This window comes from Mollisia scopiformis (assembly GCF_001500285.1).
Source record: "Mollisia scopiformis unplaced genomic scaffold LY89scaffold_13, whole genome shotgun sequence".
Classification (NCBI taxonomy): domain Eukaryota; kingdom Fungi; phylum Ascomycota; class Leotiomycetes; order Helotiales; family Mollisiaceae; genus Mollisia; species Mollisia scopiformis.
The window spans coordinates 294,195-322,139 of NW_017263593.1; the positions used below are offsets into that span (position 1 = coordinate 294,195).

Below are 27,945 nucleotides of genomic sequence, written 5' to 3' on the forward strand. Positions count from 1 at the left end.
TGCATTTCCAAAATTTCGCGTCGGAAGGAACCACTGGTATGCCAAGAAATCTTCTTGCTGCTTCGGAACCAGCAGCTCCCTTCCTTTGCCGCCTGCTGCAAAATTTGACAAGTGGCTGGGACGACTCATTACAGTACATGATACATCTGACTTATTGAGGGGGTTCGGAGAGGGTTTGAGACAAAAGAGCAATGGTGGGACGATTTTGAATTTGGATATTAATATTTGCTAGGACATGAGATTGAGGCAAAAGGACTGTAACTTTGAAGGTTGACACTCTGTCTGAAAGCAGCGGGAAGATATCAACTTTGCGACGATCACGTGTGGAGGAAACCTTACCTATGTCTTGAAATCCTTGATGACAAGGGTACATCTCGATTCGACGTCGAACTGCAGCTTGAAATGCACTCACTGTAGTTCAAGTCTTGATACGCGCCGCATTGGGCTCATCTTACGAGCTTGCTGTTGGGCTTCGTCTTTAGCTTGCTGTATGTCTTGACCTTGCGTTTGTGGGGTGCAAAGTAAGCACAACTCTTCGCATGGTGACACAGAGTGGTCGACCTCCTGGTATCGAGTGAAGGGATCGAGACTCGACGACACATCGTCTGAAGCGCTTACTGACAAGGTTAGACTTTGAGAATACGCTCGAAAGGGAAAGTTCGATATGAAGGGGACCTTGGTGTCCGTCCCATGTGTCTTGTCGAGATGAATAACACAATCTTCGTTGGTCCCATGAGACTCCTGTGCATTGCAGCAGCGCCTTGTGGGACGTCCTGTACTTGGTCGACACGTGAAATATTGATTGCCTTCGTGCTGATGGTTCCGAGAATGAAGCCGACTTGTGAAGCTCGCCAGCCATCGAGAAGACTTTTTGTTTCTCATCGTCCCGTTTCTTGCAGTGGCCGAGATTAATTGGCAGAGCAAACAATCTACGACAGATTAATGCCGTTCCCCCGAGACCCTAAAGCGTGTCATAAAAGATCCGATTTGAGTTGATCATGACATGGCGAGACCCAACAATCCAACGTTATATGGTCAGCTGGCAAGTGTGGTAACGGGAAGGCGTTACACTTTAATCGCGGTAGGGGAGGGGAGGTCTGGAGGCTCCAAGCGGGAATGTCGGGAGGGCCGCCGCCAGCGCGTCTGTCCATGATTATCGTTGAGCAACACCAAACAAGGAGCTGGAGCAAGGCAGTTAAGGCTCGCCCTTCCGTCATCTATCGAGCTTCCTGGCCATCATGGGGGAGAGCATGGGGATCATCTCGTGTCAGAAGGCGGTCGATCACGTTCCTGGGCTGGTGATTCGGCGCTTTTGTAAATAACATGCAGCTTGGAGATTCCAGGTACGCCTGTATCAGATTGATCTCTGCGCCAAGCCACATCATGATCCGAAAATCATAAGATGGCCGTGATAAGGGGGGAGGGGTTCATGAGAGTGCCATGAGGCGAGTTGTCCAGCAGCGGTTGTCGATATCACGGGCCACATAGTACAGCATCGTCGTCAAGGAGGCATGTGGGGCTCTGGGATGTGGAGCCAGCAGCAGAGCAGCACAGAGGGATCTTGATGGGAGTCGGAGGACCAATGATACCAATCAGGCATCCGAGCTGTGCATAACAGCCCTCAATTTGCGGAGGTCGAGACGAAATGCCTACAGCCACCAACGAACGGGAATGCCTGTCGCTGTATGCCCTGCCACCTGACAACAGACGTTAGGGCGCGCTGGTGTACCATGGTTCGGCTGTGGAGCCAGTCGACGAATTTTGCTGTCTCGTTTCAAGGTTTCAAATGTGACGAACGTCGTTCTCGAAGATCCGAAGCTTCGATCTGATCTCTGCGGTTCCTGGAAGAGGGCTAGTCCGTCCTCCGCATTCCTGCATCTGCATATAGCAGCAGCATAGAGCAGCATAGCATACGGGAGAGGAGGAGCATATGGCACTTCATCTCGGCGGCTTGACGAGCCTTGCCTGGCCTTGTCTTGTGTTGCCGCGGTGGGGAGTCTTGGACGAGCATCTCGTGCCTTTCGTCTCTCTCCTGTGGCTGCGGAGCCATGCGGAGCCTTTCTGAAGGCTTCAGATCCGGGTTAAGCTTAAACTGTCTGGACAGACTAGACTAGACGATAGTATTATAGACAATATCGTTCGTTATACGAAGTACAGTACCGTGCATAATGTTGATAGATGTATGTGGTGGTGAATTATACTTTGCGTTGGTGATTGCAGGAGTGCCGTGTTGGGCTTCTGATTCGCGATTCTTGAAGGAGGCAGAGACTTTGAGTACCGAGCTGGGAGGCGGAAGGAGATCCACGCTACCGCGTGCGCATACTGTCTCGTCCACCCACGATGGGCAGCAGAGTATCTCGCATCTTCACGAGCAGCAAAAGATCACCACATACAGTATCAATATGGGGCCGAAAATCATAGCGCAAGGGTGTCATTGGGACGGCCAGGACCCCGGACACAATTTGATCTTTGTGCATTTCGAAAGTCTGGAGTGCACATGCGAGCGTCAGCCCAAGCCAGAGCCAGAGAGAGTCCAGTAGCAGTAACTAGCGCAACGAAGCAAGGCCGTCCGTCTGGTTGCAGTTTAGCGAGCAACCAGAGTGAGTGACAGACAGACGAGCAAAAGACGAGCTTCGAGGATGAAGCGCCAAGAACCGCACAAGGGAACATCGGACCGTTTGACTGTTGTGGCGTGGATTCGCGACCAGGAAGCACCCCTCGTCGCCGTGCAGGACCCTGGGTCTGCCCTTTGCAACCCCCGTCATTCCCTCGTTGCGTTCCTTGTCTTTCCCTCAGTCCATGCACGACACATTGTCGGCTCCCCTGGTCGATACAGGAGCCAGGAAGGCGCGCGAAAGAGGCCGACCTGATCAAATAATGATGGCCTGCCTGCATTTGCTCTCGGACGTGAGGAAGCAGAGAAGGGTGACGAGAAGCTTCTTATTATGCCATTAATTGAATGGCGCTAAAGGATCAGGATACGGTTTTCTGGAATACCTTTAACTTGTCAAATTTAACGCGCATGATGATTGGCGCAACAATTGTTTCGATCGCTCGTCATTCGTTGTGCGGAGGGTGGACGACGGGCATCGTTATTAAGGTACGGATGGGCAGTCTAACTCGATATGCCCCAGCTTTGCCCCAGACCGATGCAGAGTGGGGGAAGATCTGGTACTGTATAGCATGGCAGGCAGCGCATGTGGACTGGCCGTTGACTGGCCTGCCTGCCTTTTCCCAGGCGGCGGCGGGCATCGTGAGCTGTGTGGCTTTTGGCACCCTTTTGGATCTTTTGGAGGGGGAACCTTTGGGGGAACTGTTGCTGCTACGACGGTTGAGGTTAAACTTACGAAGTACTTACTGTACGACAGGATCTCGTCGACCTGAGTTAGAGCCCTGACGGTCGGTTGCAGATACCGGTTAGTGCTGTGCGAGGTGCCACGAAGAAGAGGCTGTGGGCGTTCAAAAGCCACGAGGAGAACCAATTACAGATACTGATACTTCGAGGCAGCAGACCGCAGCGGCGAAGGGATCGCTGAAGGTAGCGCCAGATGGACAGCGGCTCAGTGTGTGTGAGGTGAGGTCTGAACGCTGGAGGAGACCGAGCCCAGCCCATAAACGGAGACGGAGCACTGCAGCAGTGGCAGTGACGGTGACAGTGCAGTTTGTCAGGACATCCATCGCCTTCGGTGAGTAATCCTCAGTTTGGTGCCATGAGAACAATGTCCTCGATGACCCTATGAAGCCATGGTAGGCTCGACTCTGGTGCACTGACGGTACGTACTTAGTAGATTTCTGTCTACAGTACAGTAGCATCGTGTTGCCGCGCCTTTCAGTTTGTCGGTATTCCTCCAGGATCCGCGGCGGCGAGGTCCCATTGCAGCGAATTGAGTCCACCTTTTACACTCTCTGCTCCAATCCCCTCATCCTCCCCGTTGCCCCAGCCCCCAACGCTCGCTTAGGGCGACAACATTCGCTACAAGTTGTGAGGTGCGATGAAGTGAGGTAAAGTGAGTCTCCACTACTCCAGACAACTAACTGCCTCATCCTGCATAGCTTGCTCCACTATGACTATGCTTAACAAGTTACGGGTACACCGTGCTCGAGTCCCGGTTTGACAAGTGAACAGTCAACGGCCCATCCACGCCGCCACGATCGCTATCCCTCACTACTTTGACTCTGGATCATCAATCCTCATAGTGCATTACAGCACCGGACGCTGAAGGAAATTAAACGATTAATCACTGTTGTGAATGTGCTCTGTTGATCGAGGCCTCTTTGAATGCCCTCCAACGCATCTCATCGTCAGTCAGCTGCTGTTGACCTCTTCCCTGGCAACGATGATCATGATCGCATACCAACCATCCCCCATCACATCCTATCCCATCCCATACCTGATACCTGATACCTGGTTCGAATCGGCCTCTCGTCTTCTCTTGCCTCGTAAATCTGATGTTGCTCTTTGTTGTTGTTGCTGCTGTTGTCATCGACTCATCGCGACAGGTGCATTTAGTGGTGGAAGTGCATCCAATGATCGCATGGTTCGGGGGCATAGGAAAAGCAACCACATCGCCGACAAGAGCAAAACCGAGGTGGCCTACATTGCCTCTGCCCCAGCCCCAACCGCAACCAAACAGCAGCGCATGGAGATGGCACCAGCACCGTCCTATCCTGCGCGCGCTTTACCTTCTGAGCCCCTGCAAGTGCCCGCGGTTGACAGATTCGGAAAAAGTGTGGCCGAGGTCGATAGAGCGAACAGACGGTAGCCACCTGGTGCACACTCGTGAAAAAGTCTCTTTCCTTTCCTCGGAGGCAAGCCGCCGTGATGCCTGGTCCTGCTGCTGGTCTTGCTGCTGCTGCTGCTGCTGCTGCTGCTCCTGGTCCTGGCCCTGGTCGCTCCTGGTCCGTTCACCAGATCGCTCGCTCGCTCGTCTGTCTTGCTCTGTCTGTGTCTCTCTCTGCCTTGCCCTTCTTCCTTGCACCCCACCTTGTGCGTTAAGCTTGGTGGATTTTTTACTTCCTTCACTTCCTTTTCCCACTTCCACTCTCACATCCTGTCCCAGATTGCCCCCCATCCATCATCCATCATCCATCATCCATCATCCATCCCCCCCCTTCCTCGCCCTTGTCGCCTCGTCTCTCTCGTCTCCAAACTTCACTCCCCCAGTCTCTTCTTCGGCCCCAAGTATCATCAACTGTCGAACGGTCGAAGCAGCAATAATATCGAGCTCCGTCCAATTGCTGACTACTGCTGGCTCGCAGGGGTACGGCACCCACTGGAGCTTGCCTCGAATAGTCACTAATTCTCGGATCCTGGTCTCTCCACAGTCCAGAGCAATAAACTCCAGATCATGCCCTCTATTCTCTTTTTCTCTCCATGCAAACCCCGCCATAATAATATAATTGCTGGCCCTGTCACTCGGTGGCGCTGACCGCGGATTCGACTCTTGTTTCTCTCTCCACAAAGTGCCTCACACAGAGGACCCTGCTGATGATCAAGGAGACCAAGCATATCCCGGACCGCATCGAGCAGATATAGATAGATGCTCCGACCTACATCTGGAGAGATCTCGCTGTCAAGACATTTTCACCATACTTCTCCACACTCTTTTCTCTACTCCACCACCACCACTACCGCATCGAAGACTGTTTGACGCTTCTGCAAAGAAGTCGACACTCTTCAGATCTTCCATGATGCTGTCGAATCCACTCCACCGATTCTCGGCATACAATGCCTTGCCTTCGAGCAATACCTACAACGGCGGGCATTTGCCCTCCAATCACATGCACTCGGGCCTACATACGCTTGCCGACGGATCACAGTACGCGCTCCAGCAACTTCAACAGCACGTCGATGTCCACCAAAATGGCCAAGTGCACCGAATTCAAAATCAAAAGCACCGCCAACATCCATATGGTCCTGGGCCCACGGGGCGATCTGCAAGCAATGGTTCCTCGGGACCTATTCGCCGACGGATCAGCAGAGCCTGCGATCAGTGCAATCAGCTCAGAACCAAATGTGATGGGCAATCTCCGTGCGCCCACTGCGTCGGTAAGTAGTCAATCCCTAAAGCCCAATTCTGGGGTGGTTTTGCTCATCCTACATAGAATTCGGCCTGGGCTGCGAATATATTCGGGAGCGGAAGAAGCGAGGAAAAGCCTCACGCAAAGACCTGGCACAACAAGCTGCCGCCGCAGCTGCCAATGGACAAAAATCACCCACTGGTCAATCTTCAGATGAACGCACGTCTCCTACAGAATCACGGAACGAGGCGTCTTCTACAACTTCACTGCCAGCCGAGAATGGTGAATTCCGCCGGCCGCAAGCATCCCGCTCTCTCAGCCTCAACACCACGGGCCTCGACAAGAACTCTGGTCGAGATGCCATGAAGGGAAGGCTACGAGCTGGTAGCCTCGAGAGCTTGTCGGAGCTCCCCAACGGACATCAGCCTCACAACATGAATAGTCGCGCGGAAGCCGATCAAATCGAAAGCCCCGCGTCCCTGAATCTCAACGGCTATTCGAACATGCATGGCTACCGGCCCGCGATGAATCCCCACATGATGAATGGCAATGGTGGTCATCCCAACTTCACTGCCGGTCAGGGGTCTTTACCCGCATACGGCGATCTCCCATACGGCATTCAAGCATCCAGTCCTACGGGACATTACCCGGGAAATACTCCGGGTCCCTTTCGTTTAGGCGATAGCCCTCTCCCTGGTTTCCCTATGGGCTCTGATGCTACATCACCGGGAGGGTGGATGTCGTTGCCCTCACCATCAAACCAGTATCAACAACACGTGACGAACCAGAACTACAACACCACGCTCCGCTACCCCGTACTGCAGCCCCTCATCCCGCATCTTGGCAACATCATCCCTTTATCCCTGGCCTGTGACCTTATGGACTTGTACTTTGCGAGTTCATCGTCGGTAAGCACGCTCCCATATTGATGATTACCTGTTTGGTGGCTATGGATGTCGGCACACTTGATGGTGTCTTCCCCACGGGGATGTTCATAGCTGGCTAGCAGCAACACCACCCAAGACCAAGGACTTCAATGCTGACCATGATCAGGCATTGATGCATCCGACGTCTCCGTACATTCTCGGATACGTGTTCAGAAAGCAATCTATCCTGCATCCTACCAAGCCGAGACAATGCACCCCAGCTTTGCTGGCCAGCATGTTGTGGGTTGTTGCCCAGACAAGTGATGCCGCCTTCTTGACAGCACCTCCATCATCACGTGGACGTATCTGTCAGAAGCTGCTCGAGCTCACTGTGGGTCTGCTGAAGCCTCTCATCCATGGTCCTTCCACTGGCGAGTCATCACCCAACTTCTCCAACACGGTCATCAATGGCGTAGCCTTAGGTGGCCTTGGTGTTGCCATGAATGGCTCTGTCAACCCGGATGGACTCAATGGAGAGACTGGCGCCTTTGGTGCTGCTGGAACACTGGACGACGTCGTGACCTACATTCATCTGGCCACTGTTGTCTCAGCCAGCGAGTACAAGGGTGCTAGTCTTCGATGGTGGAACGCAGCTTGGTCACTGGCAAGAGAGCTTAAGCTCGGAAGAGAGTTGCCAGCGTCCATGTCGTCCCAACAACAACCAAGCGAGGTCGTCAACGACCCCGACGCAGAAGGAGAAGCTGATGAGGACCTGCCTACACCAGGTACCATCACGGAGGAAGAGCGTGAGGAACGCCGGAGGATTTGGTGGCTGGTGTATACCGTCGATCGCCACTTGGCCCTCTGTTATAACAGACCTCTCTTCCTGTTAGACATTGAGTGCGACGGTCTTCTCCAGCCAATGGACGATACATTATGGCAGGCTGGAGAATACTACACCGGTGATTCCAACATTCATATTACTTCCCCGAGTGGTACTCCACGGATTAGAAGAAGAGGACCTAATTTTGAGTGTACCGGTCATAGCATATTCGGATATTTCCTACCCCTCATGACGATCCTTGGCGAGATCGTAGACCTCTACCACGCCAAGAACCACCCCCGATTCGGCGTCGGCTTCAGATCCGCCCAAGAATGGGACGACCACGCCAGCGAAATCGCTCGCCAACTCGACGCCTACGGTCAAAGCCTCAAAGACTTCGAGACTCGCAATCTCAGTCCCCAAACCGAAGAACAGCAACAGCAGCAACAACAACAATCCGAGAAAAACAACTCGATGGAAGGAATCACTTCCACGCAACAACCCGAGTCAACAGAGCAACAACACAACATCGGAACCCCTTCCGTACACTCAGTCCATACCGCCTCCTCCGCTCACATCTCCGAAGCCGACATCCAGACACGAATCGTCGTAGCTTATGGCACGCACGTAATGCACGTTCTCCACATCCTACTAACAGGGAAATGGGACCCAATCTCCCTCCTCGACGACAACGATCTGTGGATCTCCTCGCAAAGCTTCATCAACGCCACAGGTCACGCTGTCAGCGCGGCAGAAGCCATCAACAACATCCTCGAGTACGATCCTGGGTTGGAATTCATGCCTTTCTTCTTTGGCGTGTATCTGCTACAAGGGAGCTTCTTGCTCTTGTTAATAGCCGATAAACTCCAAGTAAGTCATCTCTTCCCCCCAAGTTGGCTGACGAAATAAGTATTGACAAAATATAGGTCGAAGCATCACCCAGCGTCGTCAAAGCCTGCGAGACAATAGTTCGTGCGCACGAAGCCTGCGTCGTGACGCTGAACACCGAGTACCAGCGCAATTTCCGCAAAGTGATGCGTTCAGCGCTCGCTCAAGTGCGGGGCCGTGTACCTGAGGATTTCGGCGAGCAACAATTACGGAGGAGAGAGGTGCTAGCGTTATATCGATGGACGGGAGATGGAACTGGACTTGCTCTATAATCTTTCTTCTTCTCGGATTTTTTTTTTGGAGCGGCTTTCTTCGACTGGCTGGGAAATGACAATAGTAAAACAATTTTAATTCTTGGGGGGCGCTCGAATCGGGTTGGGATGGGATTGGATGGGGTATATATGAGGGATATGATCATGAAATGATTACACGAGAAAGGCGGAATTCATTGTTACGGATGCGGTGTTGAGATGGGAAGAAAAATTTGGAGTTTTTTGATTATTTTGTTATTGCTGTTTTTGGAGGTTGTCAACATTTTTCTTCGTTGATTAAGTAGGTAGCTTCTGTACGATGTGTTGCCATGGCTTGGAGTTACTCTTCTACTTCCCCTTCTCAAAACCCAAAAGGAAATAAATATGTTGTCTGTTCAAAGATTTTTGCATGTTTATTCTCTCTTCTCTGTGAAGTGACTTGTACCGGAAAATCCGGATATGGAAAAACACGGAGCCAGCCAGCCATTCTCGGACGTGCCGCATAAATGAAGATCGTAATCTCAATTCCCATCTAGTTAGTCCGCTTCTAGAACTCATCATCATTTTCCTTCCGAAGGACCGAAACACGCAAGTCATCTACTCGATACGTCAATCTATGATCAGAGGAAATGCTACTATGATCGATCCTAAGATCTTAGCAAGGGGGTCTTACCTTAGATCTTAATGATATTTGTCCGTGGTAAGATCTTAGGTCTTACCAAGATCTTCTAGGCATGAATGTTGCTCGTCGGAAGTTGAGGGGGGGTGGCGTGGAGCAAAGGATGTGTGTGTGATCTGCGTCCAGGGGAAGGGGGGGATGGTTTAAGGTTATTTATTTTATGGGTCGGGGTGGTTTTGTGGACTTGGGGGAGACTACTACTGTAGGGCGCTATTATTCATTTTAAATTTCCCTTTTTTTTGGAGGGGAGCGTTTATCGGTGAAATGAGGGTTTTGAAATAGCTTTTGACTCAAATATTCCGAATACTATGTCAAGATGAATGTCCATCTTTAAGCTCACGAAGTGAACTTCTAGAGTCCTTGATAGTAGTCTTTCTGGTGCAGTTATCGTGGACTAGCGTGTTGATTTCCAACGTCGATCAAATCCTCTGCTCTATTAGAAAGGGTCTAATGTCCAGTTCGAGTTCCAAACTCTCAGAAGGTCAAAAGTAGAATCATCACATTTCCAAGAAAAAATTGTCTCAATCTCTGAAAGTGTCTATGGTGGTGTCTTGATTTCAAATGTCCAGCTCAACTTTAGCAGAGTCAATGTCTGGAAGTAGATCCAACGATTTGGAGCTAAGGCTACAAAATACCAGGCATCTGGAGATGTCGAAGTAGTGCCCGAGATCTATCACCACTATGCCTCATCACACACAAACTTCAAGCTCAAGTTTCCACACCCTTCTTCGCTTTTTCGAAGTGCTCCCTTAGGTCCCGCGAATAATCACCAAATCGATCCACCAACTGAGCACCAACCATCATCTTAACCACTGATCCCAGCATCCCACCAAAAGCTAAATTCTCTCATTAGCACTTCTTCACTTCACCTCATCTCATTGATTAGAAAACTCACTCTCCCAACAAACATAATCCGTCCCCCCTCCCTCAACCTCAACCATCTCCATCACCCGCTCAGAATGCAGCTGCCAATGACTATACCCGACCCCCTTCCACGCAATCCTAAACGCTTTCCTCCCATCCTCCCCAATCTTCTCCAGCCTCGTAACCACCAACCCCTGCGTCCGACTCCTCGTGCTCCCCTCAACCAACCCATCACCCTCCATATGCACATCAATAGTCGCCTCACTGCCTAATTCCAACCAACCCTCTTTCCCCGTCTCTAAATCCCCGCATTTTGGTATGGGAGTTTTCCGAGGGGAGATCACGCAGGCGGGACAGAATGTATTCCATAGGGGCCAGGTATTGGTATCTCGGATCAGGGTCAGGACTTCGATGGGGGTGGCGGGAATGATGGCTTTGCTGAGGACGGCGAATGTTCCTTTGGAGCCGTGGGTGGGAACCGGGATTGGGGGAACGAGAGAGGATGTCACGGGTGAGGAGGGGGAGGTGTGTGGTGAGGTTGTTGGGGGGTAGAGGGCCATTTTGTGGTGAGGGACGTGGTTGATGATGTTTTGAATTTCAAGGAAGTGTAAAATTGTTCTTGTAGAGAATAGGGAATGAAAGTGGTTTGATATGAACATTAACAGAAAGAGTGGCGGACGAAGTGAAAGTTTGAGAAACGTTCGACAGACGATGACGAGGAGCGAAACGTTTCAGTCGTTCGTCCGAAGATGGGAGATCGACAGTGACGTCTCTTTAGTACTCCGACCTAAAGGTAATGTACCCAACTTGTGCTCGGAAGATCATCTAAGTATCATTATGTGACTTCTGATGAGTTTGGAATGAGGGGAGACATTGTGTTCATGGCTCTGAACAAATGTCGGGGGTCGAGCACAAGTAAAGCATTGAAGAAAGGAATTTGGCAGCACTATTCACTCCACACTCTTTAAATGAGAATAAAATGAGAACCTAGGCGCTATTCAACATACCAACAGAAGAACTGAACTCATCTTAAGAAAATTGGAACATGTTCCACTCAGCATTCACGTGATTCTATTTTGCGCCTTGAATTCCAGGCCTTAAGCCGCGCTAAAATTGACCTCGCGACTTGGAACTTCAATAATTTTGACGGAGCTGCGCCAGGCAGTCCATCAACACCCAACCGCCAAAATGCCCGTCGTCAAAGGAGGAGTCTGGACCAATATCGAGGATGAGATTCTCAAGGCCTCCGTCTCGAAATATGGCCTGAATCAATGGGCTCGAGTGTCTTCATTGCTCGCGCGCAAAACCCCGAAGCAATGCAAGGCAAGATGGAGCGAATGGCTCGACCCAGGTATTCGCAAGATTGAATGGAGCAAAGAGGAGGATGAAAAATTGCTACATCTTGCAAAGTTGATGCCAACACAATGGCGGACGATTGCGCCGTTGGTTGGACGAACTGCTACGCAGTGTCTGGAACGGTATCAGAAGTTGCTGGACGAGGCCGAGCAGAAAGAAGCTGGGGAGCTTGGTCTTGGTGGCCCAGATGGAGGAGAGAACAAAGCGCCATCTGCCGATGATGTGCGACGATTACGACCTGGTGAGGTGGATCCAGATCCGGAATCCAAACCTGCGAGACCAGACACGATTGACCTGGACGAGGATGAGAAGGAAATGCTGAGTGAAGCTCGAGCTCGTCTAGCAAACACTCAGGGGAAAAAGGCCAAGAGAAAAGCTCGCGAGAGACAGCTTGAGGAGTCGAGAAGACTAGCAGTGCTGCAGAAGCGCCGTGAACTCAAAAATGCAGGCATCAACATCAAGGTCGTCAATAGGAAGAAGGGTCAGATGGACTACAATGCCGATATTCCATTCGAAAAGGCCCCAGCACCTGGATTCTACGAGACTGCAGATGAGGCTGTCACGAATGAGAAGGAAAGGGAAGCCTTTGATCCTCGAAAGCAGCAACTTGCAAACAAGCGCAAAGGAGACCAAGATGACGATCCGGAAAGAAAACGTCGAAAAGGAGAGAAGGAGGCTCCGTCCGCTTCTTACCAAGCCGCTATGAAAGCAGGTCAAATGCAGAAAATCCGGGAGGCAGAACAAAGCAGTAAGAGAAGAGCTTTAGTATTACCATCACCGCAAGTTGGCGAGGGAGAATTGGAGGAGATTGTGAAGATGGGTATGATTGGCGAGAGAGCGAATACGATGGCAAGGTCTAGTGAGAACGATGCTACGAGAGGCTTGGTCAACACATATTCGACCATCAACAGTGGAGCACCCATCAGGACACCTCGAGCCCCAGCACAGGAGGATCATATTGCCAACGAGATTCGAAACATTCGAGCGCTTACCGAGACTCAATCCTCACTTCTCGGTGGTGACAACACTCCACTGTACGAAGGTGCTGGTAGCACTGGATTTGATGGCGTTACCCCTCGGAAGCAAGTGCTAGAAACTCCCAACCCTATGGCAACCCCTTTCCGTCAGACCAATGGCCTAGGCCAGACTCCAATGCGAGCTCCAGGTTCTACACCAATGCGAACTCCACGTGATACATTTGCTCTCAATGCAGATGGGGAAATGTCTTTAGTGGGAGGGACACCTCGAGACATCAAATTACAAAATATGTCAATGAAGCATAAATTGAAGCAGGGTCTTGCATCTCTGCCCAAGCCGAAGGATACTGAATGGGAATTGGAATTACCCGAGGAACAACAAGAGGCTCTTGGCACCGAGGAGCTCACAGAAGAAGATGCCGAGCTTAGAGACCGTCGAAACCGAGAGATTCGGGAAGCTCAGGAGAAGTTAGATTTTCAGCGACGGACGCAGGTTATGCAAAAAGGACTACCACGAACCAAAGCTGTCGACGTCGACGCTCTGTTCAAAGCTGCCTCGAAGATTTCGGATCCTGTTGAAGCTGCTATTGCCCGAGAAGCTGCACTTTTGGAAGCCAACGATGCATTGAGATATCCCGTTCCCGGTGCCAAGGTGAAAGGCAACATGACGCCCCTCGAGACTCTTGATGATGACGCTTTGGCACGAGCTCGGTTAGAGATTGATCGTGAGATCCCAGAACACATTGCCAAGCAAACTCCAGAGTTCTTCCAGAAGGCATGGAACGACGCTCACAATTCCTCTTTGTTGCCTGGTCTTAGCGGTTATGGTGATGAAGTTGATGAGGAGCAACTGCTCATCGAAACCTTCGATGTAAATTTACCTACCACCTCTCTCATTTCTCTGTCGTACTAACAATCTCCCAGAAAGTCCAAGATGCAATCGTCTCCGCCGCCGAAAAGGGTAACAAAATTGAGAAGAAACTCAAGCTTCACCTAGGCGGTTATCAACAACGAGCAAAGACGCTCCGACAAAAGATCTCGGAAGCTTCAGAAGCACTTGAGAAAGCTACCACCTCCCTCGACTCATTCAGAACACTGCAGATCTCAGAAGAGGCAGCGATCTCCAGGCGTCTAGAGGGTCTAAGAGCAGAGGTTGGATTCGTTAGTACGAGAGAAAGAGAGGCGCAAGATTTGTATAGAACCAGGAAGGAAGAGTTGATCAGTTTGAGTGTGGGCACGAATGGGTATCATTGAGATTCATCTGGGACAAATGGACATGAAAATAGCGTGGCATAGCATAGTTGTACAACAATCATATTGAGGCACCCCGGGTTGCCTCTTGGTGCAAACATGGTTCTCGGAAGAAAGATGACAGTGATTCGGATGTGAATTGTTTTACTTGGTATAAGATAGCATCTAATACACGTAATAAGTTAGATAGACAGTGGTATATTATTTTGCTTTGTCACTGTTTGACAGCTAGGTATTTGCGCATTGTTCGCTATTTGCGCTATACGCGCGATGAGCGCTGTTCGCGCTGTTCGCGCTGTATGCGCATTTTGAGCGAAATGCGCTGCAGGGCCAAATCGAAAATAGGCCTTGGTTGCATGTCACGAAGATTGTGATATTGATTGTTAGCAAAGCCAGCAATAATTTATGTTCAGTCTGACGATTGCTTGACGAAATCACTCATAGCTCAATCATGAACAATAGGAATCTGAAAACCATTGCTTCATTTCAATCATGCTCCCTATGCTATGCTATATGCGTATCCTTCTCTTATTGCCTGGTAAAACAAATCGTTCTATATCTCAAAAAATGCATTCCAGACGCCAAAACTCCAATCTCATGCATATACGATGTAAATTTCCCTCATGTATCCCTCGCGACACTCTGCACTGTCCCGGCCAAGATGCCAGCACCGATGATACCGCCATTATGACAAGGCCGCAACGCAACTCTCGGCACCTCTTCTCCGTCACCGAATTCCGCCGTCATAATTCCATCGAGAAAATTCTGGCAGTCTTCGAGATAGTCTTGGAAATGGACGATACATCCGCCTGTGTAGCCAATTAACAACTCGTCGACGTCCGGGTGCTGGATGATTGGAGGTCCATTGCCGTTGACGGCGTTTTCTAGGAGCGAGAGGTGGATCTCGTCTGCGGAGCCGAGGAGGCCGATGATGGCTGCTGCTACGAGGCCGGCGGCTCGAGTCTCGATAGCTTTCGCGATGGTGTAGACGATTGTTGCTAGTTCTTCCGACCATTGCCAGGACGTGTCGGGAGATGGAAGTTCTGTTTGGAGCTGTTTGATCATAGAAGGTTCGGTCACTGCTAGATGAGGCCCAAGGTTTCCAAGGAAAGTGGTTGTAAGGCCATATCGTTGTGTCAGGCTTGAAGGGAGATGTGAGTCAGGTATGCGAAGATGGGCGGTGAAATAATCGAGGATGATAATTCGACCTAGTTCGCCTAGATATCGTCCTGCTGTCATGAATTCGAATGGCTGAAAGCCCGGTGGTATGTTCTCGTCGCTCAGAATTTTATCCCAAGACGTGACTAGGTTCAGGTCATGTAAAGGTCCAGCTGCACCTTTGATAGTCCATTCTGTGTTGACGGCAATCTTGAGCTCTTGATCTGAGTCGTCTGAGCCATCTAAGACTTTTACTTTCGATGGTCTTTTGCTAGCTTTCAGTTTGTTGAGTGACATCGGAATTGTGGCATTGCAGCCCGTACCGCAAATGAGTCCCATAGCAGGTCGTTGTCGAGGATTAGTGCCATGCTGGTAAGTAAAGGAGACCAGAGTCGAGACGGTGTCATTTGCTATTGCAGTCATCTTCACTTGTGGCAATTCTGGACTTCGTGCTCTGTCGTAGCTTTGACAGAGGTTTGTGCCTAGGTCAAAACCTTTGGGTATCACAAAGCCTTTACCCATATCCATTATAGTAGCATCTGATAACGTATGTTGGCTGTATGTAGATTAGCAGAAAACCTAACATATAGTACCAGTTGGGACCAACATCATCGGGAAGGAAAAGGTTACTCCAAGAGGAATAGTCCCTCTCATTTCTTCGGGCCATTCTTTACAGCCACTTTTTACCACCTCAGCTATACACTTCCCGATCCAGTTGAAAAATTCTTCTGCATTGTTATTCTTCAACTGTTCGCCAATTGGCCACGATTTCTCCAAGCATCTGGTCACACGTGATCCTTCCTCAACCTCGAGCTCAGAGACCAGGAAGCCATTCTTGGTTTCAGCAGATTCATTGCCCAGGAGCTTTATAAAGCCAACTCTTAGATTCGTGCCACCTCTGTCAAACGTCAGGACGGTCACTCTGCAGAGGGGGGCCCGCTATGAGTTACTCACATATCAATAGCCAAGTACCTATCGACTTGTCAGCATACAGCGCACGCGACCCTTCGTAGAATTTGAATGCAAAGCTTGGAACACACGGGGAACCTAAGAATAGGTATCACCTCGTGAAACGAAAGAGACGAGGTAACAGAAGGCAACCCACCTTCCCTTCGCCTCTCCTGAGGAACGCAGAACACTATCCGAAATCGGCGTAGGGAGAAATTGGTCCTGAGACTTCGCCGCAAGAGCCGTATAAGTAGCGCAGAGCTTGTTAGCCAAGTTATGAATTGTTGGTATATCGACTTGCAACGGGCGAAGAAATTCGTCCAGAGACTCCCTTGTTGCCGCCATGGAGATTGAGAAAAAGGAACATGTAGATGCAATTAAGGGAGACGGCAGAGTTGATTAAGGTACAGCTCAGCCTGGTCCCTTAGTGCATGACTGTTGATGCGAGGCTGTTGAGTCAAGGGAGGAAACAGTCAGGCGTGGCATTAGCAACGGGAAAACAGGGGTCTTTGCCATGTCATGTCTTGGGTTTGTTAGCCTCGTCATTTGCACATTTGAGACTCTCCCACCTTCAACATCTTCATGGATCCATCAATATGAAGCCCGACATGCTACCCACCGTTGCTAGCGATATCAAACGCCCTGTTATGGATAATGAAAAGGACGATACCATGTTTATACGATCTCCAGGGCACAGGAGCCGACCTTTAGCTATAGCTTTCGGTGTTGTCGCCTTGTGCTATTTGCTATGGTCCTCCGTCTTCAGCAACTATGCTTTTCATCTGCCATGCCATAATCAGGTGGTCAAAATCGATACACCAGTTCATATCCTAGCAGATAAACCGCTCGTGCCATTAGAAGCTCATATAATGAGCAAATGTCCCGACGCGAAGGTCGGTTTCACATGCCAATATCTGCGAGCAAATATCTGACCTTATATAGGACTGCTTAAAGATGCTGGTGCTACCTACGATGCAGAGAGTCATCGACAAAGTCAACTTCACCCTATCGTATATTGGTACACCAACGGATAATGATGGGGTTGACTGCATGCATGGTCCCGAGGAGTGCATGGGAAATATAATAGAGCTCTGCTCAGCGCAACTATACCCGGATCCCAAGGTATCTATTCTATCTATATATACGGAAAGAAAGTTCTAACACCTTTCCAGATCTACCTCGGATTCACGATGTGCCTGACTCGAGATTACCAAGATATTCCATCGAAGAATTTGGTGGAGGATTGTGCTCTCGAGCACGGCATCGACTTCGACAAACTGAACGAGTGCGCAGTGGCAGACAACGGTGGACTCGGCATGGGTATGCTACGAGACAGTGTGCGACATTCGAAGGATGTTGGTGTGACCAAATCCTGCACAATCCGAGTGAACGAAGAAATATACTGCGTCCGCGACGGGAGACAATGGAAGGACTGTCCAAGTGGAGGGGGCGTCAATGATCTGGTCATTGCGATTGAGAAGCTCTATCAAGCCTCTTCTGCTTCAGAGGCCCGAATATCTCCGTCCATAGCTCACTAGCTTCGCCCAGTGTATAATGCAAATCAACTTTCTCCATACCAGCATCTTCGTCTCCCTCCATCGTTCTTAACTGCTCCATGATACTCTCCAATCCAATCGCCTTTCCTGTCGCTTGTGTATTACCAGCTTCCAACGCCACATGAACAATGTGGATATGGAAGTGGTAATATGTCGGCTGGTAATGAACATAGAGCTTCAGTTGATCCTCCTCCAGCTCCGGATAAGTCTTGACCGTAGCTTGCAGCAGCTTCTCCCTCATATGCCGCAACCACGGAATATGCTTCTTCTTAAGATCTCTCAAGCTCCAAATATCTCTCCGTTCCACCAACCCCAGCAAATGTAGTCCCTCCATCGTCTTTCGGTCCCAGTTCAAGTCTGGCGTTAGCAGGAAACCCTCGTCTCCATCCCTTCCCCGTGGAGTCCTATATATCACATCTTCCACTTCCGCTTCTCCATCAATTATGTTCCACACCCAATTCAGCCGTCCTTGCTCGCGTTTGCTTAGCATGTAGGGTCTGACATGCTCCCTGTAAATCTCCGGCGTCTCGACAACCATTCGTACACCTTGCTTGCTGTACTTCTTCACGTGTTGCTCCGTACACGGATATATTAGATTGATCTTTAGATCGGCGAAGTCTGCTGGCTGTCCGTCTGATGTGTAGGGAGAGCTGTTGGCGAGGTACCAGAAGTATACATCGTTCGCGCCAAGATTCTTTATTGACGATAGAGTGGAAGGCAATTGAGAGAGGTAGGTTTCAGAGGTAGGAAAAGGGGCTCGTTCGAGGATTAGGATCGCGGGTGAGGAGTCTATCGTGCCGTAGAGTACACTGCGGCGTCCGGCTTGGTCTGGAAGTATTGTTAGAGAGGTGTGGAGGGGTAGTGGGAGAACATTGTTTGTTTACCTTGATTCAGAATACGAGTGAGTTTGAACTTTGGGACGAGAGCTTCGGGGTTTACTGTGGAATTCCCCATGTTGATTGATAATTGATACGAAGATTGAGAAAGGGTGGTGGTGTTGACCTTCGTCCTATTCTCTGAGTCTGGCTGTTGAGTCGCAACCAAAAATTAAGGATGGCGGGGTCGGAGCTCGCCCTGAATTTCTGGGCCCTGCATTTCAGACGACGTCCGAGCCTTTGTCACAACGTTCTGTTCACAAATGGCAGCATGATCAATGCTCAGTATGGGTTGAAAGTCGATGTAAATTACTAAGTGGTATTGTTTCTGATATCTCTATCCGCGCTTTTAGATAATTGTTTTTCCACGCACTTGTCGTCCTGTTCGTTTTTTGGACACCGGTGAGACTCGCTGACCTTCAAAAAAAATCCAATCTCAAGTTGGATATGACATATTATTTCTTGCCAAATTCATGACTTTTGTTGTTCATCAAAGACTATATACAGTATCTTACGCATTTCCTTCTCAAGGCTCAAGATAAGTTCGCATCCTCCTACCTCTCATATCAGTCACTTCCATCTCTACATGCAAACCCAAGCTGTGCTTGTGGCAGTACTTGGGTCGGTGATGGTCGCAGAGAAACTGATCTCTGGCCCGATTCCTCCAATATTGGATGTCATTAATTGACATCCTCCACATGGTACATACACTGTACTTGTTGATGTCAAGGGATGTACCGTCTTTGTAGGTCCAAGCACCATGGTCTCAGACATGAAGATTACTTTCGTACATGGTGTGATAGCAGCCTCTTTCTTGGCAAGAGAAGCTGGATCTCCAGTAAGATATTCGGTGACCGTGTTCGTAAGACAGCCCTTTTGGCAGGTAGGACAAGGCCCTTGCACTGCAACAGTCGGAGTTGTTGGGCAGCATAAGTCGTTTGCAGGGAGCGTGACGGTTTCTGTTGAGAGCATTATACAATCCGCATGTGGGCCACACGTGGAGACATCGGGACAGCCTACGATCAATATCAGCAGGGGCAAGTACAGTACGGGCTCAATCCTACCTACCGGACCCGTGGTGTTTCGTCGTTACTGTATGAGTGTAACACGCGTGGGGTATCGTCAAAATGCTCTCGACCGTGATGGTAGTGACATGAGAAACCGTAGCAACCGTTGGTCCGCATGTGGGATCTTTTTTTGCAAGCAATTCTGGTAAGCCCGCGACAAATTGCCTATTCACAACCTCGTAAGCCCAAGTTCAGACGACGAAAGGCACAAGTGGAGCACTCTACTCACCCAGCAAGAAGAACCAACACAACTGAATAAGTGATTGCAGATATCATTTTGCGAACTGTATCTGTCGATATTGATTTGCGTTTGAGGTTAAGTGAGGTATTTATTATCTCAAATACTCACCGTACCATACTAGGCATGCGGAGCTGATGACTTCTTATGCCTCTCTCTCCGAACTGTATTCGTCCCTCGTTCCGTGCCACAGTGGTATCTTACCGATGTTTGACTGTATAAGGGTTGGACGGTAGGTTTGTGTCGGGGAGGGATACAGTTAATCTGTCTAACATGAGATCCCCTGCGGCTAGCCCACATGGCATCCTAGAATCAGAGAATGCCTCGAAACTTTCAGATATGTGAAATCCTTGGTCGGTCAAGAGGCGAACCAATTGGCGCATGGCTGTGGTATGCTGTGTGTATTTGTGGCATTCCATATTCAGGAGATGAATAGAGTGCATGCTTGAAGAAAGGGTTTTTATATGAATTACCATTTTGCCTGTTGAGGAGTTGTGGGGTAATACGAAGCCCGTGACCACAAAGCAAGGGGCCCTTGCTGCTAATCTACAATTGACCAGAGTCTATGTCTAGTTTCCACCAAAGACGGATTTCCAACGCCCGTAAATGCCAATGCCGTCGCTATGCTGCTGCAAGATTCTTCATCGAAACACTCAATTGTTCTGCCCGTCTCCCCTTGCCCGTGTTTCTTCACGGAAAGATCAGCCGAAACCCCAGATTATGGGATTTGATATGTCGCAACCCTGCCCGATATTCTTGATCATGAAAAGAAGTACTCGCTGTTCTTCAGTCTTGAGACATCAAACTCCCCCTGGATTCATTAGCATATCTAAGTTGCACGCTGTGGGGCCGACTCACCTTTTTCGGGACCGGGGGAAAGGTCAGAGGAAGCCAGATCGAAGTAGCAGTAATTTGAGGATACTTTGTATGTCGGGGTAAAAGTAACTTCTCGAAGCCGCTGAGCTTGTCCTCTGGGGAAGTTTTCGCCTTGTCAGCGTCTGCATCCATCAATTCTTCATCTGAATCCATGTTTTCGGATGGTCGAGCTTCATCGTCATTTGCGTCACGTGATATACATTCTGTGCTCTGCTCACCAGAGGAAGATACCTGTCCGAGTCTAGCAAGCTCGAGCCCTTCATCAACGCTGTGTGCACTGGACGTGTCGGCTTCTTCGAAGATACTGGCAGCCGTTATCATCGCTTTGCCTTTCTCAATGTCTTTAGGATTTGACGAGCTAAGTAGTCTCTGACGTTTGGACTCCAATTTCAGCTCGTCAGCGAACAGCAAGCCGCGTGGAGTGCTTCGAAGACGCGCGCGCTGCTCGGCCCGGGTTGCACGCCATTGCATAATCTTTTTGTACGCTGGTGATGTGTGCGGAAGTTTTCGGAGGTATACACAACCACTGTATCGAGCAGCAAATTCGGCACTGAGACGTCCCACAACATCATCAGTGTGGATTTGGATGAAAGCGTCCCTCAGAACTCGATTCATTGTTCCCACATCTGAGGCATGAGTCCAGAAGGAATCATGTACGGCGGCAAACGATAATCCAAGCTCATCGCAACGTATAGCAGAGAGAATCATATGTGTGGCATCCAATGAATGGATGAAGTTTGGCGGAAATCCTTGCAATTGTTTTCGCTTACTGACCGGATCTGACCGATGCGGTTCTGACAGACTGAGCATCTGCATGTTCGTCGGAACAACCTTGGCTTTTGAGTTGCGATATGGCTGTACCACTGGCATATGGACTGGATTTGTCCAAATTACACTAGACTTGAATTGAACTAGATCTTCGATTTTCGGCACATACCTCTGGTCTTTCGGCCCAGAGAGTTTGGACCACTCAGACTCTAGACGTGACAGCTGCTCCCGAGTTATACAGGTCGAAATTCTGCTGGCACAATCCCCAAGCCAGTGCTGAATGTCATGAGCGCCTTTAAACATGGTGGATAGAGCCGTGAATATTCTAGTAGCCACGTATGAAGAGAGGGTTCCCAAATTGATTGTGTCCGTGGTCGGAAGGTTTGGGTACGCTGCGACCAGCTGCTTCCGAACCTGTGCTTTGGCACCAATAAAAGTCACACCGTACACGTTGGTCATGACTGTTTGCTTGACTGTTTTGCGAGTGATTTTGCCATCGAGGATGATTGCCATTGGGTCCCCCTTCTTCTTCTCGTCGGCGATTTGTGCCTTCACCAACTCCGCCACAGCTGTGTAGACATCCGCAGGCCTATCACCAGGCTCCAGATTGACCTGTTTAGCGCCCCATAGGTCACCACCAAGAGCTGCGTAATGTTGGAGTCCGTTACAGGTACCATCTTGGTGCACTGGGAGGTGAGAAACGAATCGAGATGGATCAGGGGAGCTGAGCGCATTATTGAGCTCAATGCAGGCCGCCAGACATTGCCAAGGATCCTCGGCCTCGAGCCACCAACGAGCACCAACCAAGGGCTTAGTTGCAGAGTCGATCACGGAATCGAGATGTTTCATAGCAAACTCCTCCCGTTCCCTCAGACTAGCTTTATCGTAGCCGAAGACATTGGCGAGATGTATCTTGAGCCACTTCAATCCCGTTTCCCCAAGCTCTCGGCCTTCACCAAACGTGAGGAGACCTCTGCAGTGGTCGGCGCCCATGTGATTGAGATACGGCGGTATTGGATAAGCCCGGCCGCGGAAGTCGATATTATGAGGGAAATAAAATTGTTCATTCCTCAGTGCCCGGGCAATTTCCATCTGAAAGTTCTGAAAGCAGCGCTGCGAATGCAAACCACCTTTAGCATTCTCCACGTTTTTTACAGCTCGAATCCATCGACGTCGTTCTAAGGGATCTGTTGATGGCTCGGGCTCTGGAGGGATCGAGATTTTCGGATTTTCAGCAGGAATATTGGCGATTGCCTCGCCGGAGTTCCACGCTTCCAGCATGATATCGAAAACCGGCTGGTTGATTCGCCAAGGTGTCCTGCCTAGAGCGTTCAAGCCATCGAACATTATTTTCATGTCGCCTTGGTCGATTGCAGCATCCACGTAATGCCTCTGGTCCTTGTCACCAGCCTTGATTCGCATCACTTTCCCTGGATGAGATATGAAACCGCCTTTGTCGAATAGTGACCACGGCTCGGGTGGCACAAGCATTGGCAAGTGCTTTGCCAGGAGACTATGTACTGGCTCTCGCTTCAACTGCTCGACTATGGCCTTGTTTGCCACAATAACTCCAAGCTTTCTGCCCATCTTATACTGAAACGAGTGTGAAAATGCAGGTTGCATCTGTGTGACGGTCTCCTTGGTTTTTGGATGTGTCAGAGTCACTGGCACTTGCGCAACTTCCACCAAAGCCGACATCAAGAATGCACCAACTTTGGCTCTCATGGCCATGGGCCATTCGTGTTGTGGAAGGGCGGTTGCTTGATCCAAGAAACGATTCGCGTACTTTGCCACAGCTCCTGCCCTACGACCACGAGTAGCTTTCAAGATAGCTTCTCTGGAGAACAAGGTTTTGTCTTTCTTGGATGCAGGCCATATGTTGCTTTTCCTACTCCGTTGCAAGGCCTCGTATGCGCTTTCGTCCTCGACACTCTTGGCTATGGCCATAATTGCGGTGGATAACGGCATACCCTTATCCACGCCCAGTGAACCCAAAGCACCCATGGTCGATAGGATCGTTACAGCTGCCAGTCTTTGAGGAGGTATCGTACGCAAAAATGGACCGTATATACATCGGTCCTGGTCCTCAGTGGATTTTCTGGCTGAAGGTACTTCGGCTTCTTCGATCTTGACAAGTTCCGCTTTCAAGTGTTGCTCGAGAGCCACTTGCCATTTCCACATCCTTCCCCCCAAAGATTTTGTCTGAAGACTTGTGTTCAGACCCATCTTTGTAAGATGAGCGCTTTCTTCCCTCCACCTTGCAATTGCAGACTCCACAGCATCACTCTCTAAACGACCTTGGATCTCTCGCCTCATCTCTGGGCTAGCAGTGGCAATGTCAATGCCTTCACTCGGAAGCTTCGAAAATAGAGAGAGTGATGCTTTGAGCGATTTCAAGCCCATTCCTTTCAGATCCGTGGGTTTCACGCCTGGAATAGATCGCTCTGCATCGACATGAACTTGCTCCGAGGCTTCGGGGGCGACGGATTGAAGGTCTACATCTTCTTCCTCTATATGAGATGATTCATAATTATAGTTCGGATAGATGTGGGTGATGTGATTTAGTTCGTGAGCGGTCAAGACTGCTGCGTATTGCAAAAGTTCCAGACTTGCCTCCCTGTCGAGCATGTCCATGTATCGACGAACAAGCCTTTCCCTTTGTCCACCTGGCGACTGAAGAGCCGCTTTAACCATATATGCAACCATCTCCACATCTTGAGGAATGCCTTTCGATCTGATCTCGAGCTCAAACCATTTATGGAGGTCTTGCATCGCAGCTTCGGTAGGATTGGCCATGATTTGTGCTACAGCAGCTCGAAGGTATTGATGCTGAAGGTACACCATCTCTACCATAGATAGCTCCACGTTGGACAACCGGCGAAGAATCGCACCAGCCCGTTCGATCCTCCCAACTTGCAAACAAGCATGAAAGACAGCCTGAACTTCAGCTAAATCACCACCAATAGCACTGACACCACGATCCATTCTCAGCCGTACTGATGAAGGCGTTGCAAGTGAGCCACCCAGTGCTAATGGTTCGTGTCCATGATGTAATTCGAAAATGGAGCTTGTGCTGTTTAACGTGTTCGAAGCTGAAGAGAGGGGTGGCACATTGCCCATGCCCACAAATGGTATCTCGTCCATCGAACTGTACGTCGCCGCTGTTGCCATTGCGCGCCGGGTTGGTTGATTAGATGTATCATTCGAGTCCCTTCTCTTTCGTATTGCAGGACTGGGGGATCCCGTTTCGACCGACACCCATCTCCGGCTTCTCTGCCCTAATGTATAGGATGGATATAGCCATGGCAGACTCGATTGTTCGGAGAGGATTCTATTTCGAAATGTATCTAATCGAGCTTTTCGTCGTGCGGCTCGGACGAGCATGTTGGGTATAGGTACAAGAAAAACGAGCAAATAATTAAAGACAAAGCGCAGGTACAACTAAAGGAAACAAATTACAATGAATTCTGCAGAAAAGAGCTGGTGGTACAGGGCCATTCGGATGGTCGCGTGAAATCAATCGATAGCAGAAAGCGGCGAAAGCGAGCATGCGAAATTTTGGTACCCCGTCGTTTTGAGCTTACTTGGGTCGCCGTACCGTACCCCTGAATCTCGGCTTCGCCTCGCCTTTCACCCCTTTTATTTCTTGCGGCTGAGAAACCAATCGAAACGCGCAAATCCCTAAATATCTCTAGGGAAAATACTGAATTCAGAGTTCAAAATGGTTACATTTTGTAGTACTAAATCTTTTATGTGCTTCAATTTGTCCATTGGACGCAGTCCAACTCGAATTCTATTGTGCTGAGTTCCTATTCTTCAATCGCAAGCATAGTACCACCCGGATGAATTATACGAACTCATCAAAACTCTTTCCAATTTCGAGCGTTCTCCCAGGCATATGCCACTTTCAAACAAGTGATTTCATCAAAATGCTTGCCCACAATCTGCATACTAGTTGGGACACGTATGTTTTCATCAGCCTTTGCTGGAACGAAACCAATAGGAAAAGCGAGAGCAGGGTGTCCTGTCGCATTGAAAGGACAGGTGTTGTCGAGCTTCCCGATGGTTTTGCTCATCTTTGTGATTGGAGAATCATCGTCAGTAGGTAGTGGATCTGCTGGAGTAATAGTTGTAGGCATAACTTTAAAGAAGTCAGTATGGTACTTTGAAAGAGATCTGGGAGTCGAGAGGCTCGTTCGAGGAGTTGAAACACATCTTCTTAATGAGCAACCCCCGATCAAATCCGGAAGATCTAGGCTCCTTCAACAAATACAGAACAAAGGTAGATTTGGACATACTGAGGAGATCGTACTTCTTGAGTATCTCGTCGTACTCCTCGGTCAGCTTCCTGCATAAATTCACCGCTTTCGCATAGACATGAGGGAATCGTTCCCAGCAGAATTCTCCACCAAAGACCGAATTCTTGCTCACTGGACTCATCTGCGACAAGCATTAGCGGCGGCGATGTACGTACAGAGTGCGGCATATTACCTTTTCTATCGAGGTTGCTGTACATGGCAACATCTTCTCATATAAGTCTGTCAGCATGACTTGTCGGCGTCCTGATGCTTTTCCGATCCGTCCCATAACACCTCCTTGACGGCTTGCAGCACCAAACAAAGCTGGAGCGATCTCATGCATTGGGATACTGACGTCCTCGACAACTGCTCCCAAGTCTTGAAAGACTTTTGCAGCAGCCTGAAATTTGGCTTCAACACCAGAATCCAGCATCTTTTGTGTCAAACCCTCCTTCAGAATCCCAATACGCATGCCTTTCACCCCACTATCCTTGGTTTCCATCAGTATCTGAGAATATTTTGGGACTTGGTCTCGAAAGGGTGTCCCAGCGCGCTGTCTGTCATCAAGCCCGTCAACGCCAGCAATAGCTTCGAGTAACAGCGCATTGTCCAAACAGTTCCTGGTGATTGGGCCAACAAAGTCAATCGTTGCTTCGTTACTCACACAACCAGTATATGGGACCAAACCAAATGTGGCTTTGAATCCAACAAGGCCACATAAGCTTGCTGGTATGCGAATAGAGCCACCTTGGTCAGCACCAATGCCAAGATCAACCTCACCCTTCGCGACCAAATTTGCAGTACCTGAACTGCTACCGCCAGCACTGTACCCTTTGGCATACGGGTTATTGACAGGTCCAGTGGCGGCTGTATACGAAGCAGCGCTTGTGCTAAGATTTTCGCAGACAGCTTTGCCTGTGATAATCCCACCGGCTTCTAAGATCCGGCTCACGATCGTTGCGTCCATTTTAGGTGTCCAACCGGTAAATGTGTCAGTACCAATTAGGCATGGGACGCCAGCAACGCAGATGTTGTCTTTGATGCAGACAGTTCGTCCTTGGAGTAATGTGGAAGTTGGTGATTTATGAGCCAAAGTGAACCGATGGGCCCAGGCATTGTCTGGATTATCCGACTTTGCTGGGAAGTAGCTAGTTTCTTTTAGTTGGTCCTGGTCCAAAAATAACCAACTACTTACAGGTTTTCTCGTGGGCTCAATTCCAAGTCAGGCTCTGGTTGATAATCTGATTTGAAATTGGTCAAAATGTATGCAAATAAGTGTGGTTACAAAACGTACCATCCATTTCGGAGACGAATTGCATGGCATTGCATGTAGCAGCGAGCAAAGTCGTGTACTCGGCTTTTTCATTGTCTTTGAACTGGTAGCCAAATTTGGCAGCAACACCAGTCAAGTCATCTTCAGTAATGTTGACACCTCTATAATCATATTAGGGTTGAGCGAATAAAAGGATAAATATGAGACTTACTCTGCTGGAGTTACGGACAACAAAGACATTATTTCAAAATCTCTGGGACTTGAATAGTGATTACAGAAATGTTTCGAAGGATCAGAACATGTAATTTAAAGAGCCAGAGGTCAAAATCGAAGGTCATCAAACCAGGTTTACATGTTGAATGCATTCATCCCATCTTTGGCTTCGTTATCTTCGGATCTCCGCCAGACATTACCTCAACTCTAGCAGTTTTACACCATGATAAAGTGTTTCCAAGCTAACCTAAAGGAGACACGATGCTGGGTTAAGTTTTCTAGTTATATGACGCAGCTTTGTCTCTTCTTTTCTTTCCCAAGGTCCGCGCGCGGCGCAGCCAAAGGGTGAAACACGAAAATCACGTAATCACATGACTTTTACGCCCGTAACAAGCGGCATGAAACTCGGTGAAGAGTCATTTTGGCTTGATCGATAAACTTTCGGAGATATGGCATGGCCGCGGTTATAGAAATCATGTAGCCAAAGGAGCAAGAGTCGGCGATAATGAGAGTGAAATCTGAAGAAGTCCTGGAACAGCCGAGGCGAGTCACGATCAACCGAAATTGTGGAGTCTCACCAAAAATCGCTTTGCACATTTATGGTCAAAAGAGTCAGTTCTCTTCATACTATGTCCTGATGAGGGAATTATGGCTGATGCCAAAAGCCACTCTAGGGATATTGGGCCAGATCCTGACCTC

The 27,945-nt window shown here is 49.4% G+C and overlaps 13 protein-coding genes across 13 annotated transcripts; 5 read left to right on the top strand and 8 right to left on the bottom strand.

Annotated features, from left to right (window-relative positions):
* Window positions 1-206: 206 nt before the first annotated feature.
* On the bottom strand, window positions 207-999 carry LY89DRAFT_77635 (uncharacterized protein). Its single transcript, XM_018222034.1, has one exon. The coding sequence runs from the start codon at window positions 880-882 to the stop codon at window positions 409-411; it is 474 nt and encodes a 157-aa protein (XP_018070574.1). The 5' UTR covers window positions 883-999; the 3' UTR covers window positions 207-408.
* A 1,038-nt stretch (window positions 1,000-2,037) lies between these two features.
* On the top strand, window positions 2,038-2,572 carry LY89DRAFT_77632 (uncharacterized protein). Its single transcript, XM_018222030.1, has one exon. The coding sequence runs from the start codon at window positions 2,169-2,171 to the stop codon at window positions 2,538-2,540; it is 372 nt and encodes a 123-aa protein (XP_018070575.1). The 5' UTR covers window positions 2,038-2,168; the 3' UTR covers window positions 2,541-2,572.
* A 357-nt stretch (window positions 2,573-2,929) lies between these two features.
* LY89DRAFT_685254 (uncharacterized protein) lies at window positions 2,930-3,457 on the bottom strand. Its single transcript, XM_018215054.1, has one exon. The coding sequence runs from the start codon at window positions 3,250-3,252 to the stop codon at window positions 3,058-3,060; it is 195 nt and encodes a 64-aa protein (XP_018070576.1). The 5' UTR covers window positions 3,253-3,457; the 3' UTR covers window positions 2,930-3,057.
* Window positions 3,458-3,973: 516 nt separating this feature from the next.
* On the top strand, window positions 3,974-5,544 carry LY89DRAFT_77675 (uncharacterized protein). Its single transcript, XM_018222075.1, has one exon. It carries the CDS (start codon window positions 4,450-4,452, stop codon window positions 5,398-5,400), a length of 951 nt encoding a protein of 316 aa, XP_018070577.1. The 5' UTR covers window positions 3,974-4,449; the 3' UTR covers window positions 5,401-5,544.
* On the top strand, window positions 5,514-9,024 carry LY89DRAFT_77670 (uncharacterized protein). Its single transcript, XM_018222068.1, has 4 exons — window positions 5,514-6,049; window positions 6,106-6,929; window positions 7,075-8,580; window positions 8,637-9,024. Exons 1-4 carry the CDS (start codon window positions 5,689-5,691, stop codon window positions 8,868-8,870), a joined length of 2,925 nt encoding a protein of 974 aa, XP_018070578.1. The 5' UTR covers window positions 5,514-5,688; the 3' UTR covers window positions 8,871-9,024.
* Window positions 9,025-10,056: 1,032 nt separating this feature from the next.
* On the bottom strand, window positions 10,057-11,389 carry LY89DRAFT_685256 (uncharacterized protein). Its single transcript, XM_018215055.1, has 2 exons — window positions 10,424-11,389; window positions 10,057-10,364 (listed from the first exon to the last, which is right to left on the bottom strand). The coding sequence occupies exons 1-2, from the start codon at window positions 10,950-10,952 to the stop codon at window positions 10,237-10,239; spliced, it is 657 nt and encodes a 218-aa protein (XP_018070579.1). The 5' UTR covers window positions 10,953-11,389; the 3' UTR covers window positions 10,057-10,236.
* A 153-nt stretch (window positions 11,390-11,542) lies between these two features.
* Window positions 11,543-14,150, top strand: LY89DRAFT_617319 (uncharacterized protein). The gene is made up of 2 exons (XM_018210798.1): window positions 11,543-13,596; window positions 13,650-14,150. Exons 1-2 carry the CDS (start codon window positions 11,581-11,583, stop codon window positions 13,977-13,979), a joined length of 2,346 nt encoding a protein of 781 aa, XP_018070580.1. The 5' UTR covers window positions 11,543-11,580; the 3' UTR covers window positions 13,980-14,150.
* A 300-nt stretch (window positions 14,151-14,450) lies between these two features.
* LY89DRAFT_782519 (actin-like ATPase domain-containing protein) lies at window positions 14,451-16,527 on the bottom strand. The gene is made up of 4 exons (XM_018222587.1): window positions 16,240-16,527; window positions 16,089-16,106; window positions 15,742-16,032; window positions 14,451-15,690 (listed from the first exon to the last, which is right to left on the bottom strand). Exons 1-4 carry the CDS (start codon window positions 16,425-16,427, stop codon window positions 14,598-14,600), a joined length of 1,590 nt encoding a protein of 529 aa, XP_018070581.1. The 5' UTR covers window positions 16,428-16,527; the 3' UTR covers window positions 14,451-14,597.
* Window positions 16,528-16,687: 160 nt separating this feature from the next.
* Window positions 16,688-17,578, top strand: LY89DRAFT_547912 (uncharacterized protein; the record flags this gene model as incomplete). Its single annotated transcript, XM_018208264.1, has 3 exons — window positions 16,688-16,975; window positions 17,025-17,204; window positions 17,255-17,578. Coding segments are annotated over 3 exons (792 nt in total), but the record flags the coding sequence as incomplete, so codon positions are not given.
* Window position 17,579: 1 nt separating this feature from the next.
* LY89DRAFT_568166 (scavenger mRNA decapping enzyme) lies at window positions 17,580-18,592 on the bottom strand (the record flags this gene model as incomplete). Its single annotated transcript, XM_018208564.1, has 2 exons — window positions 17,580-18,466; window positions 18,523-18,592. Coding segments are annotated over 2 exons (957 nt in total), but the record flags the coding sequence as incomplete, so codon positions are not given.
* A 483-nt stretch (window positions 18,593-19,075) lies between these two features.
* On the bottom strand, window positions 19,076-19,937 carry LY89DRAFT_77765 (uncharacterized protein). Its single transcript, XM_018222152.1, has 3 exons — window positions 19,810-19,937; window positions 19,582-19,745; window positions 19,076-19,529 (listed from the first exon to the last, which is right to left on the bottom strand). Exons 1-3 carry the CDS (start codon window positions 19,854-19,856, stop codon window positions 19,096-19,098), a joined length of 645 nt encoding a protein of 214 aa, XP_018070584.1. The 5' UTR covers window positions 19,857-19,937; the 3' UTR covers window positions 19,076-19,095.
* A 641-nt stretch (window positions 19,938-20,578) lies between these two features.
* On the bottom strand, window positions 20,579-24,447 carry LY89DRAFT_586522 (DNA/RNA polymerase; the record flags this gene model as incomplete). The annotated part of the gene is made up of 2 exons (XM_018209372.1): window positions 20,579-20,629; window positions 20,677-24,447. The coding sequence occupies 2 exons, from the start codon at window positions 24,445-24,447 to the stop codon at window positions 20,579-20,581; spliced, it is 3,822 nt and encodes a 1,273-aa protein (XP_018070585.1).
* A 729-nt stretch (window positions 24,448-25,176) lies between these two features.
* LY89DRAFT_646707 (amidase signature enzyme) lies at window positions 25,177-27,591 on the bottom strand. The gene is made up of 6 exons (XM_018211932.1): window positions 27,245-27,591; window positions 27,055-27,194; window positions 26,956-27,001; window positions 25,954-26,908; window positions 25,761-25,902; window positions 25,177-25,603 (listed from the first exon to the last, which is right to left on the bottom strand). Exons 1-6 carry the CDS (start codon window positions 27,271-27,273, stop codon window positions 25,323-25,325), a joined length of 1,593 nt encoding a protein of 530 aa, XP_018070586.1. The 5' UTR covers window positions 27,274-27,591; the 3' UTR covers window positions 25,177-25,322.
* Between the last annotated feature and the right edge of the window lie 354 nt (window positions 27,592-27,945).

Bases quoted from the DNA above. Each gene is read 5' to 3' on its own strand.
- LY89DRAFT_77635 (XM_018222034.1), bottom strand. From the start codon at position 882: ATGAGAAACAAAAAGTCTTCTCGATGGCTGGCGAGCTTCACAAGTCGG.
- LY89DRAFT_77632 (XM_018222030.1), top strand. From the start codon at position 2,169: ATGTTGATAGATGTATGTGGTGGTGAATTATACTTTGCGTTGGTGATT.
- LY89DRAFT_685254 (XM_018215054.1), bottom strand. From the start codon at position 3,252: ATGCCCGCCGCCGCCTGGGAAAAGGCAGGCAGGCCAGTCAACGGCCAG.
- LY89DRAFT_77675 (XM_018222075.1), top strand. From the start codon at position 4,450: ATGTTGCTCTTTGTTGTTGTTGCTGCTGTTGTCATCGACTCATCGCGA.
- LY89DRAFT_77670 (XM_018222068.1), top strand. From the start codon at position 5,689: ATGATGCTGTCGAATCCACTCCACCGATTCTCGGCATACAATGCCTTG. The intron at 6,050-6,105 runs GTAAGTAGTCAA...CATCCTACATAG, and splicing joins TCCGTGCGCCCACTGCGTCG to AATTCGGCCTGGGCTGCGAA. The intron at 6,930-7,074 runs GTAAGCACGCTC...GACCATGATCAG, and splicing joins ACTTTGCGAGTTCATCGTCG to GCATTGATGCATCCGACGTC.
- LY89DRAFT_685256 (XM_018215055.1), bottom strand. From the start codon at position 10,952: ATGGCCCTCTACCCCCCAACAACCTCACCACACACCTCCCCCTCCTCA. The intron at 10,365-10,423 runs GTGAGTTTTCTA...GAGAGAATTTAG, and splicing joins GGATTATGTTTGTTGGGAGA to CTTTTGGTGGGATGCTGGGA.
- LY89DRAFT_617319 (XM_018210798.1), top strand. From the start codon at position 11,581: ATGCCCGTCGTCAAAGGAGGAGTCTGGACCAATATCGAGGATGAGATT. The intron at 13,597-13,649 runs GTAAATTTACCT...ACAATCTCCCAG, and splicing joins TGCTCATCGAAACCTTCGAT to AAAGTCCAAGATGCAATCGT.
- LY89DRAFT_782519 (XM_018222587.1), bottom strand. From the start codon at position 16,427: ATGGCGGCAACAAGGGAGTCTCTGGACGAATTTCTTCGCCCGTTGCAA. The intron at 15,691-15,741 runs GTTGGTCCCAAC...ATCTACATACAG, and splicing joins ACCTTTTCCTTCCCGATGAT to CCAACATACGTTATCAGATG.
- LY89DRAFT_77765 (XM_018222152.1), bottom strand. From the start codon at position 19,856: ATGATATCTGCAATCACTTATTCAGTTGTGTTGGTTCTTCTTGCTGG. The intron at 19,746-19,809 runs GTGAGTAGAGTG...GGTTGTGAATAG, and splicing joins GTGTTGGTTCTTCTTGCTGG to GCAATTTGTCGCGGGCTTAC. The intron at 19,530-19,581 runs GTAGGTAGGATT...TATTGATCGTAG, and splicing joins GACGAAACACCACGGGTCCG to GCTGTCCCGATGTCTCCACG.
- LY89DRAFT_646707 (XM_018211932.1), bottom strand. From the start codon at position 27,273: ATGTCTTTGTTGTCCGTAACTCCAGCAGA. The intron at 27,195-27,244 runs GTAAGTCTCATA...ATATGATTATAG, and splicing joins TTGTCCGTAACTCCAGCAGA to AGGTGTCAACATTACTGAAG. The intron at 25,903-25,953 runs GTAATATGCCGC...TGCTTGTCGCAG, and splicing joins CAGCAACCTCGATAGAAAAG to ATGAGTCCAGTGAGCAAGAA.